This window comes from Thunnus thynnus, chromosome 8 (assembly GCF_963924715.1).
Source record: "Thunnus thynnus chromosome 8, fThuThy2.1, whole genome shotgun sequence".
Taxonomy (NCBI): domain Eukaryota; kingdom Metazoa; phylum Chordata; class Actinopteri; order Scombriformes; family Scombridae; genus Thunnus; species Thunnus thynnus.
Window position 1 is genome coordinate 26,909,145 of NC_089524.1, and position 19,727 is coordinate 26,928,871.

A 19,727-nucleotide genomic window follows, 5' to 3' on the forward strand; every position below is an offset into this window, starting at 1 on the left:
TTCCATTATTTACTTTCATGCCTCCAGCACTGTCTGAAAGGACTGGGTATTTTTACATTGCATGGGTTTGATTTTGGGGTTAGTGTCATATTGGCTGTTTTTGCCTGGTGTGATAACACTGACTGATGTTTGAGTTGCGGTGTGACTCTGTAGTTGTAACAGTTAACATGTCTGATGTCTGTTTGCTCTGGCCTTGTAGAAAGCGGGGTCCACTCTGGAACCATGAGGATGTGTCACCCAAGAACCCCAACATAAAGAGCGCTGACCAGCTGAGTGTTTTTGTCAGACACGTAGTGACTGTCTTCAAACACTCCCAGTCAGGTCTGTATGGTTAATAGCTACTTGTTGCTAGATTTAAACTTGGGTTACCAGTATGATTTGGATTTATCTTATTTACCTCTATGTGCATGTTCATCCCTTCAGGTTTCCAGCTGGAGTCGTTGCTGAGTGACATAGCCCTAGAAACAGGTCTTTCTTGTTCGTCTCGCCACTACGCTGGTCGCTCCTTCCAGATTTTCAGGGCACTCAAACAACCTTTGACTCCTGCCACACTGTCTGACATTCTCTCTCGACTGGTAGAGACCGTAGGAGACCCTGGAGAGGAGGCTCAAGTAAGAACTTGACAAAATTACATGGTCCTGCTCTGCAGTGTTCAAATCAGATATCATTGGAATGATTCCTGGAGAAAAACCTGTATCTGATTGAAATTAACCTACACTCTTAGCTACAGTATGTAGAGATTCAGACTTTATATGAGTAAGATATTGTAACTCACTGCTATCCAGTGTTATCAGTTTTTGTCTGACATGTTGACCTCTGATGTTTTTTCTCCTCAGGGCTTTGTCATTGAACTACTCCTGACACTGGAGTCAGGCATTGACACGCTAGCAGACACAGTGAAAAACTATGACCTCCTCACTGCCTTAGCACAGTAAGTCCTCATACTCACAACGTCTTTATTTCATTATGTTTAGCTCATCTTTACTTTTTCTTACATAACGACTGAAATACGTATTACAAAAATCATTTACAAAAGGAATTGTCATTTTATTTGCAGATCCTCTACCTGTGATCACTTGTTGGGGCTCAAGTTTGCTGCCAACAGGAAAAGCACAGGCCAGCTGAACCTGAACAGCGGTGGTCTGTTCCATCATGCCCATACTCGCAGTAACTCTCTTAGAGCCAGCCTGATGGGTGAACGAAAAGCTGACAGACGTAGGAGTAACACCTTAGACATAGCTGACCGACTTGGTGGTAGCCACGGAAATCTGGCGCGCACACGGAGCTTATCATCTCTAGGTGGAGGAGGGGGTCCAGGAGGGGACGCCATCCCCCCCGTGGACCCTTCGAATCTGATGGCCACTGTATTTTGGATTGCCGCCTCATTGCTTGAGTCGGACTATGAGTTTGAGTACCTGCTTGCCCTGCGGCTACTTAACAAGCTGCTGGGCCAGCTGCCTCTGGATCGTGCAGACAGCAGAGAACGTCTGGAGAGGGTTCAGGCCAAGCTGAAGTGGTATAGCTTCCCTGGCCTGCTGCAGCTCTTCCTGAAGGGCTTTACCTCTGCTTCTACTCAGGAGCTCACCATCCACCTGCTCAGCAAGCTCATCAGTGTCTCCAGACACACGCTGGTAGACCCATCACAAGTGGCAGGTGAGTGTATAGGACTAACAGCTTGTCCACGCAGGAGGCGTTTTAGCCTTAGTTTCTTTTTGTCTGTCTCGTTCACATCTGACAGAACAGATCATTTCTATTTTATTCAATACAGTTTTCTACACAGGCTGCGTTCACTTGCGTTTTACACATGTAACCTCGACCTGAAGCACAATTTTAGGCTTCTTTAGGCTGCCCAATGCACAATCAAAGTCTAATGACTTTGATTGTGCATTGGGCTCTGAGAGCTGCTAAACGCAGGTGAACTACGCTCAATACTGCACCTGAACACATCCATTGTAGAATGACTTTGCACGAAGCTGCTGCCTAGCATGTTTTTTTTTTTTAATAAAAAATATAAAACCTCAGTGTAAATCAAGAAAAATAATGTGCAATGAGAACTAATTTGTTTGTCAGATAAAACAAATGTAATCTGACATATGAAACTGTATAATAACCCTAACAGCAATGCATGCAGTTGCACAAATGAGCCTTGTTCTCTTCACTGTATTTAGTGCATTTCTGTTATCACTTGTGTTGATAACCGTAAATTATTTGTTGCTTTAGATTTCTAAGATTAGACTGGTACTAATGTGACATGTTCCTATGTTCATTTTTTCTTCCTGGGACATGTCTGCAGGTTTTCCTTTGAATATCCTGTGCCTCCTACCACATCTCATCCAGCACTTTGACAGCCCCACTCCTTTCTGTAAGGAGACGGCTGATAAGATAACCAAGGTGTGTGCAGATGAGAAGTCAGCCACGCTCTCCAACCTGGCCCACATGATGAGCCTGTACAGCACACACAGCTATTCCCGTGACTGCACCAATTGGATCAACGTGGTCTGCCGCTACCTCCACGATGCTTTTGCCGAGATAACCTTGAACCTGGTTACTTACTTGGCTGAGGTATGCATGATGAAGATAACACTTCTTGCTCTTAGTGATATACGGTAAGATTAAGTATTGACCATGAACATGTCAATCTCTGTCTCTCAGTTGCTGGAGAAGGGCCTTCCCAGCATGCAACAGTCCTTGTTGCAGATCATCTACAGCCTGCTGAGTCACATTGACCTATCAGCAGCTCCTGTCAAACAGTTCAACCTGGAGATAATGAAGATCATTGGCAAATATGTTCAGGTGAGCCGTCACTACACTTTCTGTGTAAAGCTGGCTGATTTTGATCATTTTTTTGGATCAAATATCACTATCGTGTATATATGTCCTATATGTGCATGTTACTTGGAAAATGTTTTCTGTTATTCCTATTACTGAGCAAATAAGGTATATACATACATATTTATTAATTAATTAACTAAAATATATTGCTTATTTTTAATTGGTAACATTACATATTATTTTCTTGAAGTATCAGAACCAGGAATCAAATTCCAGGTCTGCAGTGGTGGACAAGAGCTTTACCCATATACCACCTAGGTTATGTAGGGTTTATATGTTGAATATTAGTTAGTACTTCTAGTATATTTTATTAGTACAGTATGTTTTTACTGGGCACAGCTTATATTCACATACAGCCTAATGTAAGTGAATAATGGGATGATCTGATCTATAAAGAGTGGCACAATTGATAATAAGAAAGAATAACATATCTCACAGGGTCATTGTTCACAGGCCTTTTTGATACAGTCACAGCTCCTTATAGAAGCCTTTTACCAGCCCTGACCCAGGGCACTATATGGCTCTCACTCAGAAATGCATCTGACATCTGTTATAATGTGATTGCCTCGGGCCAAGTCTGTACTGACTTACTACCAGCATTGCCTTTTGTAGGAGGCATTGTGTTTGTGCGTATAGAGTATGCCTATGCATGTGCACTGGTGTGCACTGTGAGATATATTTGTTTGGCGTCCTCTTAGGGTTCTCTGGCATTAACATAGGCCACACATTGTAGAAAATGTTACAAGATACAAATGGCTTCAGAGATTGAGTCTATAGCTGCTGTGGTTAGGGGATGGTTTGGCTTTGAGGGAAAATATGTCCATTTACATTCATAAATTCTGCAGAAACGCCTACACAGCTTGATATGTCACAATGGAGTCATTATATTTCTGTTTTATACAGAGCCCACATTGGAAGGAGGCCCAAAACATTCTGAAGTTGGTGGTGTCTCGCTCCGCCAGCCTTGTTGTTCCAGACGATGTTCAGCGCTCTTATAGCACAGAATCGTGTGGCTCTCCAGAAATTGCCTTCACACGCATTTTCAATAACTCTTCCAAGGAGCTGCCTGGAAAGACTCTGGACTTCCACTTTGACATCTCAGAGGTCAGTGTCTGCCTCTGTGTCTGCTCTCAGTTTGCGCTCTTCACTTATTTTCACTCCTCAATACACTTATGTCAGTGTTCTCATCTGTGTTGTCTTGCTAACTGACATCATTTGGCTTTATAGACACCAATCATAGGGCATAAATATGGTGACCAGCGTACTGCAGCAGGCCGGAATGGAAAGCCGCAGGTGATTGCTGTAACCAGGAGTACCTCCTCAACTTCTTCTGGATCCAACTCCAATGGTCTGGTGCCAGTGAGCTGGAAGAGGCCTCAACTCTCTCAGGTACATGCTCTAAAAGACACACAACATTAAACACTGTGTACTCATTTAAACCAGATGTCGGGAAGCAGCACATTCATGGTGAAGCTTCACCAGATCCAGCTCTGATCAATCTTTATGTGTGTTGTTTGGATCTCATTTGTACCCAAAATAACCAGTACAGCCAGAATCGTAACAGATACAGAACACATTGCGTTTTCTTTTTATAATGCAATCTGGAGCTCTGTGTTTGAAGCACATATACACATTGATTTTAATAAAGCCCTTTGTTAAAATACTAAATCAAAGTGACAGTTGTAACAGGAATATAAACCAATTTTTTTGCTTCAAGTACCACACATGGTACTTGGTAACTGGGTGTTTCACAAGCAAACTATACATTTTTATTTTGTCCAACAAGCAGAAAAAACCTGTAAACACACCAAATGCTTAAATGATGATCAATAATTGTCTTTTGCTCTATCTCAGTGTTGCTCATTAACCTGGTGTCACACTTTTAAAGTGCTGTGCGCAAAGTCCAACAGACAGATTTCTCTCAGAGACATTTGTCATGGTCTAAGTAATCTCATCTTGTTTATGTGTTCTTGTTACAGAGGAGAACCAGAGAGAGGCTGATGAATGTCTTGTCTCTATGTGGTCCGGAGTCTGGCATACCCAAAAATCCATCTGTAAGACTCCTCTCCTACTCTAAAGCTTCAGACAAGGTCTCTGTAAATTCAGTGTTAAGAATATGTTGGAAATACTGCTGTTGTTGCTGTCTTATCTGTTTGGTGGTGGTGTTTATTTTGATTAATTTGATTTTGTTTGAATCATATGGCTATACAACAACTGTATTTTACTTTTTGACAGAATAGTCACTTCCCTTCCTTTCTATGCAGGTGGTTTTCTCATCCAATGAGGACCTGGACTCAGCGGACCAGCAGACCAGTCTTATTCCCACAGTAGAGGAGGTGGTCAGAGAAGAGGAGGTGCAGGGAGAAGATACGGGCAGTGAGCAACAATTTGGTGTCTTCAAGGACTTTGATTTCTTAGATGTGGAGTTGGAGGATGCTGAGGTGAGAATTTACAGACACACATCAAGGCTTCAGTGCAGATCTCTAAAGTTTGAAAATGGTAATTTTCTGATTACTCTGAGGAGCTAATAGTGGGTGGATAGTACAACTATTTGCATAAATCTTTTTTTTTCCACTCAAATGGTATGAAGTGTAGGGACCCTGAAGCAAGTACAGCTACACACAGTTTGCTAGCTTCATGACTACTCTTGATAGTTCTGTATTTTGTTGTCTTGTTCCAGATGGACAACACTAGTGTCTTGTTAGTACAACTTGTCTCTTATTTGTCCTAACTGCTTTAGTAGAAAAATGTCTGTTTTTGTGACTGTCTTTAGTCTATTAACACACTTGTTCCTTCTCTTCTCTTGCCACAAGGAGTTGCAGGTAAGTCTGTGGGCCAGTAAGCTTCTTAGAGATACTGTTCTCTGCCGTGCCCTGGTGTCTCTGTGTTTGATTTGTCTTTGGTATAAAATCATGGTTACTGTGGTTGTGAACCCTTTACTATAGTTTTAGAACTTTGCATCATTTACCATCCCAAAAAATAATGGGAAATCATCTCACCCACTCATGCATTCATTGTTTTCTAAGTTGTGAAATGTACTGTATGTTTGTCTTGTGCTTTGTTTCCTTGTTTTGTAAAATCTGCCTCACTATTGTGTGCACTCTGTCTCCCTGCTGTTGACTTGGTTGTCCTGTAGGGGGAGAGCATGGACAACTTCAACTGGGGCGTGCGTCGCCGCTCCCTGGAGAGCATGGACAAAGGGGACACGCCGTCTTTGCAGGAGTGCCAGTACACAGGCAGCACGCCAAGCCTCAACCTCACCAACCACGAGGACACGGATGAATCGTCTGAGGAGGAGGTACTAAGCGCTAGCCAGATTCTCACCCGCTCTGGCCTTGTAAGTCTCACTCTAATCAGGGTCCCCCACCCACCCTCCCTACCCCCCACCCAACCCACCATGCTCCTCACACAGCCCGCTGGCATGGTGTGCGTGTGTGTGAGTGCGTACTGAGCTGGACCTGCTGCCAGTGTGGACAGGGGCTAGATGCTTGCTTCTTGGCTGGTGGTAGATGCCCCCTTCAAACCTCAGTCCAGTCCCGCTATCTCTGACTGCTAGATTAATGCTGTTGTCCTCTCTTAAAATAGTTTTTTTTATTTTTCCAATAGGTAAGTATAGTGTAGGAAAATTCAAATAAATTGGGTCAATTCACACTTGACTTGAAGTAAATCATTGATAATTGTTTTATTAACAAGAAAAGAAGAGAAAAATTGGAAATATAATTGAATAACATTCCTTAAAGACAAAGAAAGTTAAGTTAAAGTGTAAAATATGACAAATGTTAGAATTCAGAATAACAGCATGTTCCTTTTGCACTTTTTAACAGTTTGGCTGCTTGTCTCTAACTCTTTTTTGCTTTGTTTTGCATTGCAAGCAAGGTCTTTATCTAAAGCTGCCAATAATAACGCCACTGATAGAAATGCTTTACCTCAGTCTAATGGGGATGTTTTCTTTCTCTCTTCCTCTGCTCTTCTTGATCTTGGTAGTGCACGGTGAGAGAATGAGCTTTTGCCTGTAGAGGATATTTGTCCCAAAAATGTTTGTAGTCATCCACTATTATACTGTAACACTAAACAAATGAGCATGCAGCATTTATATGTGAGTTGCACCAAATTCTGAAAGAGGGTATTTAATCTAATTGATATTAATTATGTTAGCATGATCTTATTTTGTTGCCTGAAGCTATTCCTGTGTATATAGTTATATATAAAGTTCTGAGTCAATTGAATGGAAGACTAAAATGACTAAACATGCTCTGCTTGATACAAACATATTGGTTATGTCATTTTTTTTGTTCAGTTATATATAGTAAGCAACACAGATCATAACTGTTAAACACTGTGGATCTGTAAATAGTGTAAAGACTTGGAAATGTAAAAGTTAATTCAGTATTGCATTTACATAACAGCATATGATGAACAAAGTGACCAGTTCTAAACTAATCAATAAGCTCTAGTACAGTTAATAAGAGCACATTGCATAATAATATATCAAACCTAGCACATCATCATCAAAGTATGGCGTACCCCACAGAAAGGTCATAGCAGTGTCAGCAGTTTGTAACAATGCATTAAGGTTTAGTGAAGGATCTACCTAGCATGACAGCAGAGTGCTTCATAAGCACTTTACCATTTTTAACACAATTCTGAAAATATTTTTTTTTTTAGAAATGTTCCTACATTTGTTTTGTTCAGTCTCTATGTTGACATAGTGACCACCATTTGTGTACCTTTTAATAAAATCAAACGAGACAACGTATAATACAATGTGTTTTGTAGCTAACAGAGAAGCTAACCAACCCTTATATTTTTCTCCTCCAGCTTAACAGTGACTCTGCTACCGATGACACTGCGTCCAACCATGTGGACTCTTTGCAGCAGTCTCAAGAATCGTCCAGTAGTGCCCTGACAGAGGAGGCAACTGTACTACCCTCCCTACCTTCCCTTCCACGACTGGATAGCCCCATTTTGGAGATGGCCCACTCAGACAGCACCAGCAGCCAGCTGCCTGAGGTGCGATCAATCGGGAGCAGCAATAAACTGTGGTGCTCGGGTGCCTTCTAGCTTTCCTTTCTCTTTCTGTACAACTTTTATCTGCTTCCGCTGTACTTGTTAGCTCGTCTTGTCATGATCAGATGATCAGCTACCTTCAGGGAGTTTTGGATGGGGGTAAAGGTGCTTTGTCTATAACTGTGTCTGCCTGTTGTCCAGTTAAGACGTGCGCTGCTTTTGCAGCTTCTCTCTCCTTTCTATCTCCGCTTGCTTTGTTGCTTTGCTCTGGTTGTGGGTGCTGAAGCTAGCTTTTGCTCCTTTTTAAAAGCCTTATGGCGAGGCTCGCTTGTGTGATTTGGGGAGCGATGAAATAAACGCTCACCTCAGGGCAGCTGTTACTGCTCACCTCCATTAACACAGCAACTGACCATTCCAACTAAATCCTCCATTAAACACTTGTGAAATGGACACCAGCTCCTTTATCTTCGGGCAGACGCATGTGTGAGTATAAGTCCGTTTCAAGTGGTGTGTTAACGTTATAAGTGCAGTTAACTGAAAACCAGTGGTGCTCTAGCTAATTAAAGCCCTTCATCAGCCACTGGATTTGCAACAATATTAGCATGCTAATCCTTCCTTGTGATGAACAGCTTTTCTATCTACTGCAACTGACATTTATCACTTATACTAACAATGGTGAGTGTATTACTTTGTCCTGATTTGCATTCGCACATACAGTGTGGGAATGGCAGAATTCAAGTTAGCTTAGCTCATGCATATACTGTATATTGGTATGTATAAAAATCAATTTTCAAGCAGGCGTTCCTGCCCCTCAGTGCTCTATACACCGAACTGAATGTAACTTTCGAAGAACTCAATCTAGTCAGTGGTCTCAATATCATCCCAAGGACATCTCCCCCATCACAGCCTCAGCTCTTAGCGTAATGAGCCCTAAATAAAACCATCAATACTCTTACTCATTCCCTCCAGGATGGCCACGACCACTTCTAAAAGCTTTCTGTAATATAGTTGCTGTCTCTGTGATGTACTGGCTGCCTGCCACACTCAGCTTTACTAATGCATTAGACTTTTAAATGAAAAAAACAAGGCAGGAAAAGACCAGCAGCTTTTAATTAGAACTGCTTGTATCCCTCCTCTATGTGTACGTGCTTCACATGGTTTTACACATAAAACATGGTTAGTTTACATGTGGAATTCAGTTTCCTGTGTTTGAGGCAGACACTGTAGCTGGTTCAATGCTAATGTTATGAAATATAAATATATTTAGTTGTGGATTATAAAACTAAAGTGTCAGTTAGGATGTGCCTACTGTTGATCACTGTTTGGTGGCTTTGTTATGTCACTATTACAGTCCATCATTTATGTGTACATATAGAGTGCAGGTCATAAATCAGTCCTTACAGATGTAACATGCATCAGAGCGTTTCATTCATCTGCTGTCCTGTTGGCTCTCACTCCCTCATGTCACCATGTTGCTACTGTTTTATTAGCATTGGGGTCAAGTTTTTTTAATGGCATTTCAGTGATAGATTGATATTGGCTCCTGTTTATTGATTCTTTTTCTTTTTCTTTAATTTCTCGTGAGAGACGTTAGCTTACAGAATGACATCAAGAGCAATCTCCGAGGAGGTGAACATCGTAAAGACCACTGATCTAAAAGTCCCTCTTGTATCATTGAAACTAATATGTGCTCTTAAGTATTGGTTTAGTAGTCCTAATTAAAGTCAATGTTCTCAAATTGACTTTAAGAGCTGCCGTTGTCATGACAACCAGTCTGTCTCACTGTTGGGGAAAAAAAACAAGAATTTTATAGTCTACAATGTTTTTTAAATGGATCAGCTGCCGAGCTGCTCCTGAGTGCCCCCCCTCCTCTGGCTTGCGTTACAGGATGCTGTAAGCATGACGGCGGCGGACGAGCTGAGCAGCAGTGTGAGTGAGGACACGGGGTTTTGCAGCGCCCCCCCTCTGCCCTCTGACCCATCAGAGCTCTGTGACCTCCCAGACTCACAGGATACTCAGGACCCCCAGGAGACCCAGGAGAGCCAGGACCCTCAGGATGACCTGGACCCGGCCCCCCCTCCCCCGCCCGCCATAGACACTCCACCGGGGTCCCTCTGTGAGGAGGAATCCCAAACAGTCCTGCCTATATCTCTGCCCCTACCCATGCCAACAGAGACAAAGCCAGAGGCAGACCCAGACCCTGACAGCACCTGTGGCTCAGTTTGGGAGGAAGATGTGACACAGGCCCTGAAGGAGCTGGATGAGCGCTGTGAGGAAGAAGAGGCGGAGTACTCCGGCATGTCCAGGTAAGTGGATCAGAATTTCATTTTGGATCATGACCACTTTGCAAAGTTTGCAAAGCTACTGTATTTCATGCAGGTCAACTCCATCAGTGATCTGTGTAAATCATCTGTAACCTAAGTGACAAATCATACTGGTCTCTGGGTTTTTATCACACATTTGGGCTGATGTGAAGTGGGGACCCACCAAAAGCAGGTGTGATATTTTATGTGATATATGACATGAGATCACATTAATATTTGACTTTTTCTGTCCCATCAGTGACTATGTTTACATGACAAAAATATTCCGTTTTTTGCCCTTATTCCGAAAAGGACAATATTCCCATTAGGCTTTTTACACGGCATGAAAATTAATATTCCACTAATATTCCTGTTTACGTGCAGCTGTGCATACTCGTTTATCATGTCAAAGTATGGAAAGTGGAATAGCTGGAGTCGCTTGTGCCATTTTGCTTCTTTGTGTCAAAATATTTTTGACAAAATACTTAGTGATTTTTTCAAAGTTTTACACTGATGGCGGACATGTTCGACCATGTGAACACAGCTTCTCTCTTTCATTCATTCAACCCTCAGTTTATATGGCTCTGATTCAGCCACCTTCTTGAAAAGGTTGGCGTTGCAATATTCATGCATATACAAAAACCTGTTGATATCCAAGTCTTCCAAAATGTTTAAAAGTAGGAATGTTTCTCCTTCCGACCAGAAATGTGGGCTTTTCTTTTGGGCATGCATCTCTACTGTAGTTGTTTACAACACACAAAGATGTAAACAGGTAAGAGGCCATGTGTCGCAAACTGCGGTAAAAACCCCAATTGAGACTCATATTCCAAATGTGCTGTATACATGTCAAAAGAATGCTCCTAAAACCCAAATAATATCAGCATATCCCACCTCTTATTTGGAAAATGCTACATTTGGAATGAAGCCTAATTCAGAATATAAAAAATGGAATATGCTGTTTACGTGACCCATATTAAATTCGGAATATTGTCACATTTGGAATAATAGTGGAATATTAGTGTGCGTGCTAACGTAGTCAGTTTTTACATGCATGTGCTTTATGCACCCGCTGTAGGCTATAAAGTTGTAATCAAAAATTATACCATGAACATTAAATATTCTAAATTCAAAATATGTTCCTTTATAAACCAGTTTAGATGTGGAAAAATAACAAATATATCAGAACACATTAAACTGTGTACAGTGATATAATAGAGAAAGCAGAAAATTAGATCAAACTGCTATCATGTTGCAACTGTCCATTTAAAAAAGCAGTGTCTACTCTACTACTGTGTGGTACAGCTAACATTTGTTGATTTTAATTAAAACTACAAGCTTTTACACACTCTTGTTTTATATAGTAACAGAAAGTATTTTAGTTGTGTAAAAGAATAGTTTGGGTATGTCTGCTTATGGTGATATATGTGGCTAGTTTAACCTCTGTGAGATGAAGACCTTTGTGATAATTTCTTCGCTGGCATGGCTCCATGTGGGCTGGGACTATGAAGGTGGGCCAGGGTAGGCTGGCTCCAATTCACTTTTAAACATTCCCTCCTCAAGGTGGGCCAATTCTGGCTGGAGGACAGTTGTACTGTCGGGGTTTTAAACCACCCTGAAGCAATGCTGGACAAATACACACACACACACTCACACACTCTCACTCACTAGCATTCATCACTGTACTCAAGGACTATCACTTAGCTAAGCCACATATGATTGATCGGCATGTGTGTGAGTGGAGTGTACTCTGAGTGATAGTCTGTCTGAAAACAGTGAGACACTAAACAGTTCAGTGTTCTTCTGTGAATGAAGATTTATGTGAGAGGGCAAGATAAAAACAACTCTCCTACATTCTACCACTGTGAGGATGGGAGCTGCTTCTGTTTTGCAGAAGTGTGCGTGTGTGTAGATGCTTAGCTTGTATAGAGCTCTCTGCAGTCCTGTGTGGGATGGGAGTGCAGTGCGCTAGTGCTGTTAGCAGTTGCAGCACAGTCGTGCTGCAGACAAGGGGAGAGAGTAAGGGAAAGAGAGGCGATAGTTAGGGTGAGGATGAGGACAGAGACAGTGTCCGCTACAGCGCTTGGTAGCGCAGGCTTTAGATACTTATATTCTGTCTGCTTCTTCAGGTTGTTTGGTCCTACAGGCCTGTGAGTATCTGTATGTGTGTGTGTGTATGTGCGCGTGTGTGTGTGTGTGTGTGTGTGTGTGGGTGAGAGAGAGAGAGAGACACAGATGTTTTGTTTGCACGATGCTAAAATGCTAATAGCTCTTATGTTGTTATTGTGCTAGAGCACTGCAGTAGATTAGAGCTCTCAATACACTGCAGCAAATTTGTCTGCAGTGAGGGAGGCAGAGATACAGAGATGCCAGGTTGTTTACTTGCAGCATGAGGACGAGCATGCGTGTGTGTTTACATTCGTCCTTCAGTAAAGACTGAGTGGAGAGTAGAACATGTCGGATTGTAGCTTATTGGCCCCTGTGTGTGTGTTTCAGTCAAGATGAAGGTGACGCAGACTGCTTCCCTGAGATTCAGGCCTCTCCGCCCCCTTCGCCCTTCCTCTCTGCCATCCTGGCAGCATTCCAGCCTGTTGCCTATGACAATGAGGAAGATGCCTGGCGTTGCCATGTCAACCAGATGTTGTCAGACACAGATGGTTCCGCTGCTGTTTACACGTTCCACGTGTTCTCCAGACTCTTTCAGGTAAATGCCTTTTTAAATGCTTTTTTAGGTGTTTTTGTACTTTTTAATTGGCAGAGCTGCACTGTATCTGTTGCATCAATAAGTTTGTTTACCAGTGAGAATTCTCAACAAGATTTTTTTTTATATCTTTTTTTATTCCACATCTTTGTTTGATACAGAGTATTCAGAGGAAATTTGGCTCCATTACACATGCATCTGTGCGCTTTCTCGGGGAAAGGCTCCAGCGAATGGGTAATCAGTTTCTCAGCTCCCTGGAAGTCATGACGTCTCGCTCGCAATGTCCCACTGTGCTGCTGGATGCAGAGACGGTGAGGCTGTTGTGCATGGTTGTCCGCAATAATTTTAATAAAACTGATAAAATAACATGTTCCTATATTTTGCAAGAATAGTTCTCCATGTTAGGCATATTCCTTAATGTGTATGTGTGTCCTGCTGCAGACTTTTTTTTTTGTCATGTACTGTGTATGTATTGGGTGTTTGTTGTGAGTTAATGTATGTGGTGTCCTGCTTTGCTGTTGTAGCTGGTCTCTTGTGGACTCTTGGAGACTCTGAAGTTTAGTGTGCTGGAGTTGCAGGAACACCTGGACACCTACACCGCTAAGAGAGAAGCAGCAGAGCTTGTAAGTCACCACTTATCTTCCACATCCACCGTATCTGCTTCCCCATTCTCTCTGATCCTCGTCCCTCAGGACACGTTGCCTCACATCCTCCTTCTTAAGACCGCCACAACTGCACTTTCAGTTGCTGTGCACGTGTGTGTGTGCGTGTGTGTGTGTAGGGGAGTGGGAGTAATGGCGCCTCATCTCAAAAGAGATGAGTTTAGGAAGTGTGTGTAAATTGCCCTTCATCCCTATGCCATCGCATCATGGAAGACCAACAGGACATGGAGACAAATAGCTGATGCTTTACAAGATAAGCCCCAGTCTGCCTCATCAGTGGCAGCCATTGAATCAGTGTTGGGTATGAGTAGATTTAGCCTCCGTTAGTGTCTGCATCACTAGCAACATCCCCCGCTGAAGGGATAAAAATAACCCTCAGCGCTCCTAAATCAGTTATAGAAGGCCAGGCAGGAGGAGCTGTGAGGGGTGGGAGGAGGAACTAAGGGGGAGGGGAATAAAGAAAAGAGATGAGATTGCAGAGAGTTCTGGGATGCAGGGGCGCTAATTGAATGAGATGGCAACAGTCCCTGGAGGGCTAGATACTATCCCGCTCTCTGGAACAGGCCTTCTTTAATTCGTTAAGTACAACACTCTTATTAAATCTACTCCCCTGACCAACCTTTATTATATACACACACACAAACATACATGCATACACATCCAAGGGAGGGAAAAAAAAAGCTCTTGTATATGTCGTCTGTTACCAATCTTTCTCTTCCTCTCCTAAACCTTATGTGTTTTATCCTGCTCACCCTGTAGTGGCTGGAGAACTGCAGGAAAACATTTGGGGACAAAGACAGCAGCCAACGACCTAATACTCACGCACAGGTAAGAATGATCACACACACAGGTTCAGTTGCTGGGAATGTGATTTATATATGTGTTGAATCCAGTAGGGAAGTCATTAAAGAATGCAACAGATATTCTTCAGAGTGAAATCTGGGCTTTTGACACAGCAAGTCTTCCACTTAAAATCTGTGACAAATATTTGTTTGGTATTGTGTTTTTTTTAAGAAATGAGAATTGAACATGTTAATAAAAAGAGATGAAGAGTGATGATCATTTTAAGGCAGAGCTACTGGTTTTCCACTTCAGTTGACCTCAGTTTCTTTGAGTCTTTGCATCGTCTCTAACTTCACATGCTAGAATTGTTGACACTTTTATTTAGCTTGAGCTCCTTGCCACATATCTTTACGCTCACAGCTTCCCTCTGTTTTTTTTTTCCCAACACAGAAACACTGTTTTAGCTTAATGCTAATGTGCTGTTTTAGTCACAACACATTCAGAGGATTTTAACTCCACTCTCCTTCCTCTCTCTCTGTAGCCTCTACTGTACCACATCTTCTCTCTCCCTCATCATACTCTACATGCTGTTTGTTTCAGCTTCTCAGAGTTAAAAAGGTTTCTGTTACTGCCGCTGAAGTGAGCTCACATGTGTTTCGGCAACGAGCCCCCGCCCGACCTGTGTGAAGGCACAGCTCGTCGGCCGTCAGGTCACTGTGTCTCAGCTGCCATGTTAAAGCTCACTAATTCTTGGTCTTTCTCTCTTTCTGTTTTGTTTGTTGTTGTTTTGTGACCTGCTCACCTTCTTGCTTAGCAAATGGAAAATCTAGCAGTAAGTGGTTCTCATATTATGGACTCTTAATAATCATGACATCCGGACAAAACACTGACCATCTCATCTCTCTGTGCATATCTCGCGCTATTGACAGCCACAGACTGTGCTCTGCCACAAACCCCCCGCCCACCTCTGCATCTCTGTCTCTGCCTTGATCAAGTCATGTAACCCGGCTCAACTCCCCCACCACCCAATCATAATGTACTTTGTTTTCCTTTGTTTTTGTTTTTTTTTTCTGTTGCTACATCCTGACTGGATAATCAACGTCTTAATTTCTCTCTACTGCACACTGATTCTGTCTGCAGATAGAAGATGTTTAACTTGTATTCAGTGTAGAGTTACTGATGATTTCAGAGGCTGCCTGGAGAGATCATATTGTCGTCGGGTTTAGTTTGCTTTCATTTTTGCATGTTTGTTTGTTCCATACCCATTTCTGTTCAAATCACCATTTATTTTTTCCCTCCATGTTTTCCTGCATTTAGGGTCTTAACTTTTAGTAATTCCCCTCATCTTTGGGTCATTCATCAAGTTAGCTGTAACCGGTCACAGCGGCCTGTAGAGAGCGTCACAGGAGGTGGTGATGGATAGTTTTCTAATTGAGATCGTCACGACTAATTCTGCTAGTGATAGACTCTCACCTCTTGGCCCGAAACCGGATGGCACTTCGCTCTAGGCCGCGTTAACCCTTTCATCTACTCCCACGTCTCTAACCCCAGGACACCCATCCGTCTAATCATATGATCATTTCAGTGCATGTTAGGTGGTTACACCGGCACGTGACTCGTGTTTATGTTTCTGTCTCTGTAGGAGCTGGAGTTATGTCGCAGGCTCTATAAGTTGCACTTTCAGCTGCTTCTGCTCTTCCAGGCCTACTGTAAGCTCATCAGCAGGGTGGACACCATCAAGAGAGAGGCAGAGGTGAGACTAAAACAAGCTGGATTCAGTTTTTGTTCGACTGCATCAACATGGGCAGGATGTGCGTCATTGTTTAGATTTCTGACATGCATATGAAAACTTTAATTATGTTTTAAATGCATTTTTAGATCTGAGATGTTTAGGGAGAGTTTATCTTCTTAAGTCGGACGTTAAGTTGAATTTGGCTTAGCAAAGCACTGTGACAGGCCATTGTCAGAGAAACAAGAACAGACAAATTGCATTATATACGTCATGCTGTAAAAGCACTGTTTCCCACTGATTGTTGCCTCGCTGTCTCTTTATAGACTTGTTTTTCATATTTTTAAACAGCTGATTCATTTAAAAATAAAGTAATAATAAATCAGTAGTGAGATTTCTTGTAAATACAGGTTGGGTGTTGATGAAATACTATTGAAGCACAGGATGGTTCAAACAATCATTGCTGAATCTGTACTGTAGTCGATCCCTATCTGTGCTGCGTCTTAATGGAGCTTTAATTAGATTAAAGTACTTAATGAAATTAAATGATTTCTCATATTGAGTGAGGGGGGGGGGGGGGGGGGGTTTGCTATTCAAGTTCATATATAATCAAGATGTTTATTTTGCTGACCTCCAGGGAAGATTACATGTTACATTACATGTATGCTCGTATTATTTAGTGCTGTGTTGTTATATCCCTCTTACCAAGGTGACCAACATGTCTGAAGAACTCACCATCCTAGAGAGCTGCTTGAAGGAGGCAGAAACAGAAAACGATGGTCAGGAGGATGTGTGTATGTCAGACGCTGCCCAGACCAACACAGAGACGGCCATCCAGTCGCTGATTGAAACCCTGAGAGCCAGAGACTTCTGCTCTGCCCTCACACAGGTCAAAATCTTCAGGTAAGATCAACAAAACACATAAAATTCACTTTGGGGTTTTGTGCTAATATGATAAGTTTATTAATTAAGTCAATTGACAAAAAAAACTAATCAAATACAATTTAAGTAAGAAGTGATTATTTTTCAAGTCATAGTGCCAGAAAGTTGCTTTCTGTGTGCTTGTTCTCATTATAATATCGTGCATATTAATGTAGTTTGAATACCTTTTGGTTTTTGACAGATTAAACAGTTGAATGTAAGACTGTGATCATGAAAATAATCATAAGTTGTAACAATAAATTGCAATAGTTTTTCAGGTCCTTATCACAGAATATGTCTTGTAGACTTGAAAACACAGGTAGCACTGCTGTCTGTGAAGTGCTACCATCTGTTGTAGTGGCAATGCTCCAAAGTGTGTCACTTGACTTTTTTTCTGGAAAGTAAAAACCAACCTTTCTTCTGCTTTCCTCAAGACCTAAAAGCTACAATGAAGTCTGGTGACAATGCACACTGCACAAGTATAAAACAAGGCACCCTCTGTGCACAACAAACTGACTGATAATGCTTCAAAGTAACTGAAAATATTTCTGAGAATGTTCACCGTGCTTCTTGAAATACCTCTGTTGCTCTTCCCTGCATGTGCTAACCCCGACCTTCCTTTATCTACAGGTCTTTGTGGCCCAACGACATCTTCGGCAACGAGACAGATAATGCAGTCCAGACCCTTCTGCACATCTACTTCCGTCACCAGACGTTGGGCCAGACGGGCTGCTTAGCGGTGGTGGGCCCCAGCAGGGACCTGTCTCAGGCTAGCACCCGCCTCATGGAGCTCAACCTGCAGATCCGTGAGGCTCTGAGTCAGGCGCAAGCCTGTCAGCCCCACACCACCATGATCAGCACTGGACTGTGAGCCTGCGGTGCTGCAGGCTGCAAGCCTGGACTAGACTGGACAAAAATACCCCCCCCTGCTCTACACAGACCTCACCTCAGCTGTAGAGAGAGGGTAGACAGTGAGGGGCTTCAGAGGAGGACGAGAGAGACTCCACCTATAAAGGGCTAAAGGATGTGTGGGAATAACTGTGACTCTTAATATATATTATTACATGTATGAATGCTTAAAGCTAATATCTTTTCCCAGACTAAGCCAACTTGCAAAATTCAGTTGCAATAAGTCATGTGGTGGTGTGCCTGGGAAAGAATAAGAGAGGACGCAGTGGGATGATAACTTTATTCTTTTTGGTTTTGTTTTTTTTTTGTTTTTTTTTTTGTCATTTTTGTTATTTTTTTGCCTGATGACCTGATGGGCCTATTGTTCCGACCGGTGGCCTCCTCGGGGCCTGGGCTGGGAGATGGTGTTGAAGCATGTAAGACAGTCCAGAGGAGGTGTCGTATGTGTGAGGACACACCGTCAAGATTCATAAGCAAACATAGAAAAATCTTGTTTAAAAAGAAAAAAAAAAGTTTTCAAAAGCATGCTTGAAAGAGAAAAGCACTGCAAGAATATTTTTTGAGAAATGTATTTTTTATTAGAGCTAACATCCTAGGTTGTAAATGTTAGGATATTTAACATGTAATTGTAACCCTGTGGGAAATGTTGGCCCTCAGGGAGTGTAAAAAGAGAAATATATCTGTTTATCGATCTGCTTTGAGAGGAGAGTCCCCTTCAACAGGTCTTCACGCAAAACTCACTCTTTAACCAAATAAGTAGCTGCCTTTAGAGACTCTCGACTGTGTGATATATATTGGATATTCTGGTATACGCTCACACAAAAATGCATATAATTGCACACGAGTGCAGACTGGCTACAACTCATTATGGAAACATAACTTATTTTACTCTGTATATATTTTAGAAAATGTATAGTGTAAAACCAGTATTTTTCCCTTGTACTTTTGTGTAATGCACTGTTCATCCGAATAGGATGTTATGTATAAAGCTAATGTGATGAGAGAAAGCCAAGACCAGATTTGAGTCATTAATGATCTGCTCCACCTTTGTCATCCAATCACACGAACTTCAAAATTTCCCAAAGGCTGCCTTGGTTGTTGGTTGTGGTTTTGCAAAGGCGGGTCAGGGCTCATTTGGGACTAGCCACCTCTCTGCCTTCGTTGATGACGTGGTGACGGCGTGGGAGGGGGGAGGTGATCTAATGTAGCCTCCATCTCCTGTTGGGCCGCACCAATCCAAGCCAAGTCATATGCATTCCTTCTCTCCACTGTGATCTTTTTGTTAGCATGGCACCCCGGCAGAGGCGCTGCTTAAAGTCTTATGAAGGGGAGACTAAGGTTTGTGTTTGTCCATGTAGGTTGATCCCGTTGCAAAGCAGCGCTCATCCTCCGCCACATTTTGATCCTGTTTTCCGAGGGGAAATGGCTGCCATTGAAGCTGCGCTATGCTTTCAGAATGGCCCTAACTTGCTGCTGTGACTGCAGGACATGAACCGTTATCTGAATGCTTTCTGGAAATCTTGTCATGGCACATTGTAACAGTCACTGTACTCATTCCTCAGAGAGCTTTTTTCCCCCTGCTTGTCTGGTACATTTGAATGCTGTTCTTAATTATTTAATGAATATATTATTTACCTGGAAGATGTTTTTAATGTAGAGGTGCATTATACATTTTTTTTTTTGTTCACTCACATACCAGCCTTCTCTCTGGATGAATAAAAACCTAATCATACAGTACCAGCTTGGTCTAAGTTATTAAATGAGGGAACATTAAACATGAATAGAAGAGTGCTTTCTTACTGGGATTGGGAGTCTGCATAAGGAATAAAACTAGTACAGTAATAATGAAACTGACTCATTTCGATTATACTGCGCCTAATTCT

The 19,727-nt window shown here is 42.2% G+C and overlaps 1 protein-coding gene across 12 annotated transcripts in view; it reads left to right on the plus strand.

Moving 5' to 3' along the window:
* fryl (furry homolog, like) overlaps nucleotides 1-19,578 on the plus strand; it is a 70,990-nt gene extending 51,412 nt beyond the window's left edge. For 6 of the 12 annotated variants that reach the window (XM_067597623.1, XM_067597624.1, XM_067597614.1 and 3 more), the window contains 21 exons: nucleotides 200-321; nucleotides 424-611; nucleotides 837-931; nucleotides 1,058-1,653; nucleotides 2,294-2,562; nucleotides 2,653-2,793; nucleotides 3,736-3,936; nucleotides 4,060-4,221; nucleotides 4,812-4,922; nucleotides 5,097-5,273; nucleotides 5,969-6,169; nucleotides 7,651-7,842; nucleotides 9,727-10,145; nucleotides 12,636-12,843; nucleotides 13,002-13,151; nucleotides 13,365-13,463; nucleotides 14,262-14,330; nucleotides 15,100-15,117; nucleotides 15,928-16,038; nucleotides 16,724-16,917; nucleotides 17,566-19,578. In XM_067597623.1, coding sequence (XP_067453724.1) covers nucleotides 200-321; nucleotides 424-611; nucleotides 837-931; nucleotides 1,058-1,653; nucleotides 2,294-2,562; nucleotides 2,653-2,793; nucleotides 3,736-3,936; nucleotides 4,060-4,221; nucleotides 4,812-4,922; nucleotides 5,097-5,273; nucleotides 5,969-6,169; nucleotides 7,651-7,842; nucleotides 9,727-10,145; nucleotides 12,636-12,843; nucleotides 13,002-13,151; nucleotides 13,365-13,463; nucleotides 14,262-14,330; nucleotides 15,100-15,117; nucleotides 15,928-16,038; nucleotides 16,724-16,917; nucleotides 17,566-17,806 — 3,964 coding nt within the window. In that variant the 3' untranslated portion in view covers nucleotides 17,807-19,578. The remainder of the gene's footprint in view (nucleotides 1-199; nucleotides 322-423; nucleotides 612-836; nucleotides 932-1,057; nucleotides 1,654-2,293; nucleotides 2,563-2,652; nucleotides 2,794-3,735; nucleotides 3,937-4,059; nucleotides 4,222-4,811; nucleotides 4,923-5,096; nucleotides 5,274-5,968; nucleotides 6,170-7,650; nucleotides 7,843-9,726; nucleotides 10,146-12,635; nucleotides 12,844-13,001; nucleotides 13,152-13,364; nucleotides 13,464-14,261; nucleotides 14,331-15,099; nucleotides 15,118-15,927; nucleotides 16,039-16,723; nucleotides 16,918-17,565) is intronic. The other 6 variants (XM_067597616.1, XM_067597620.1, XM_067597619.1 and 3 more) reach the window with 4 other exon arrangements.
* Nucleotides 19,579-19,727: the final 149 nt, after the last annotated feature.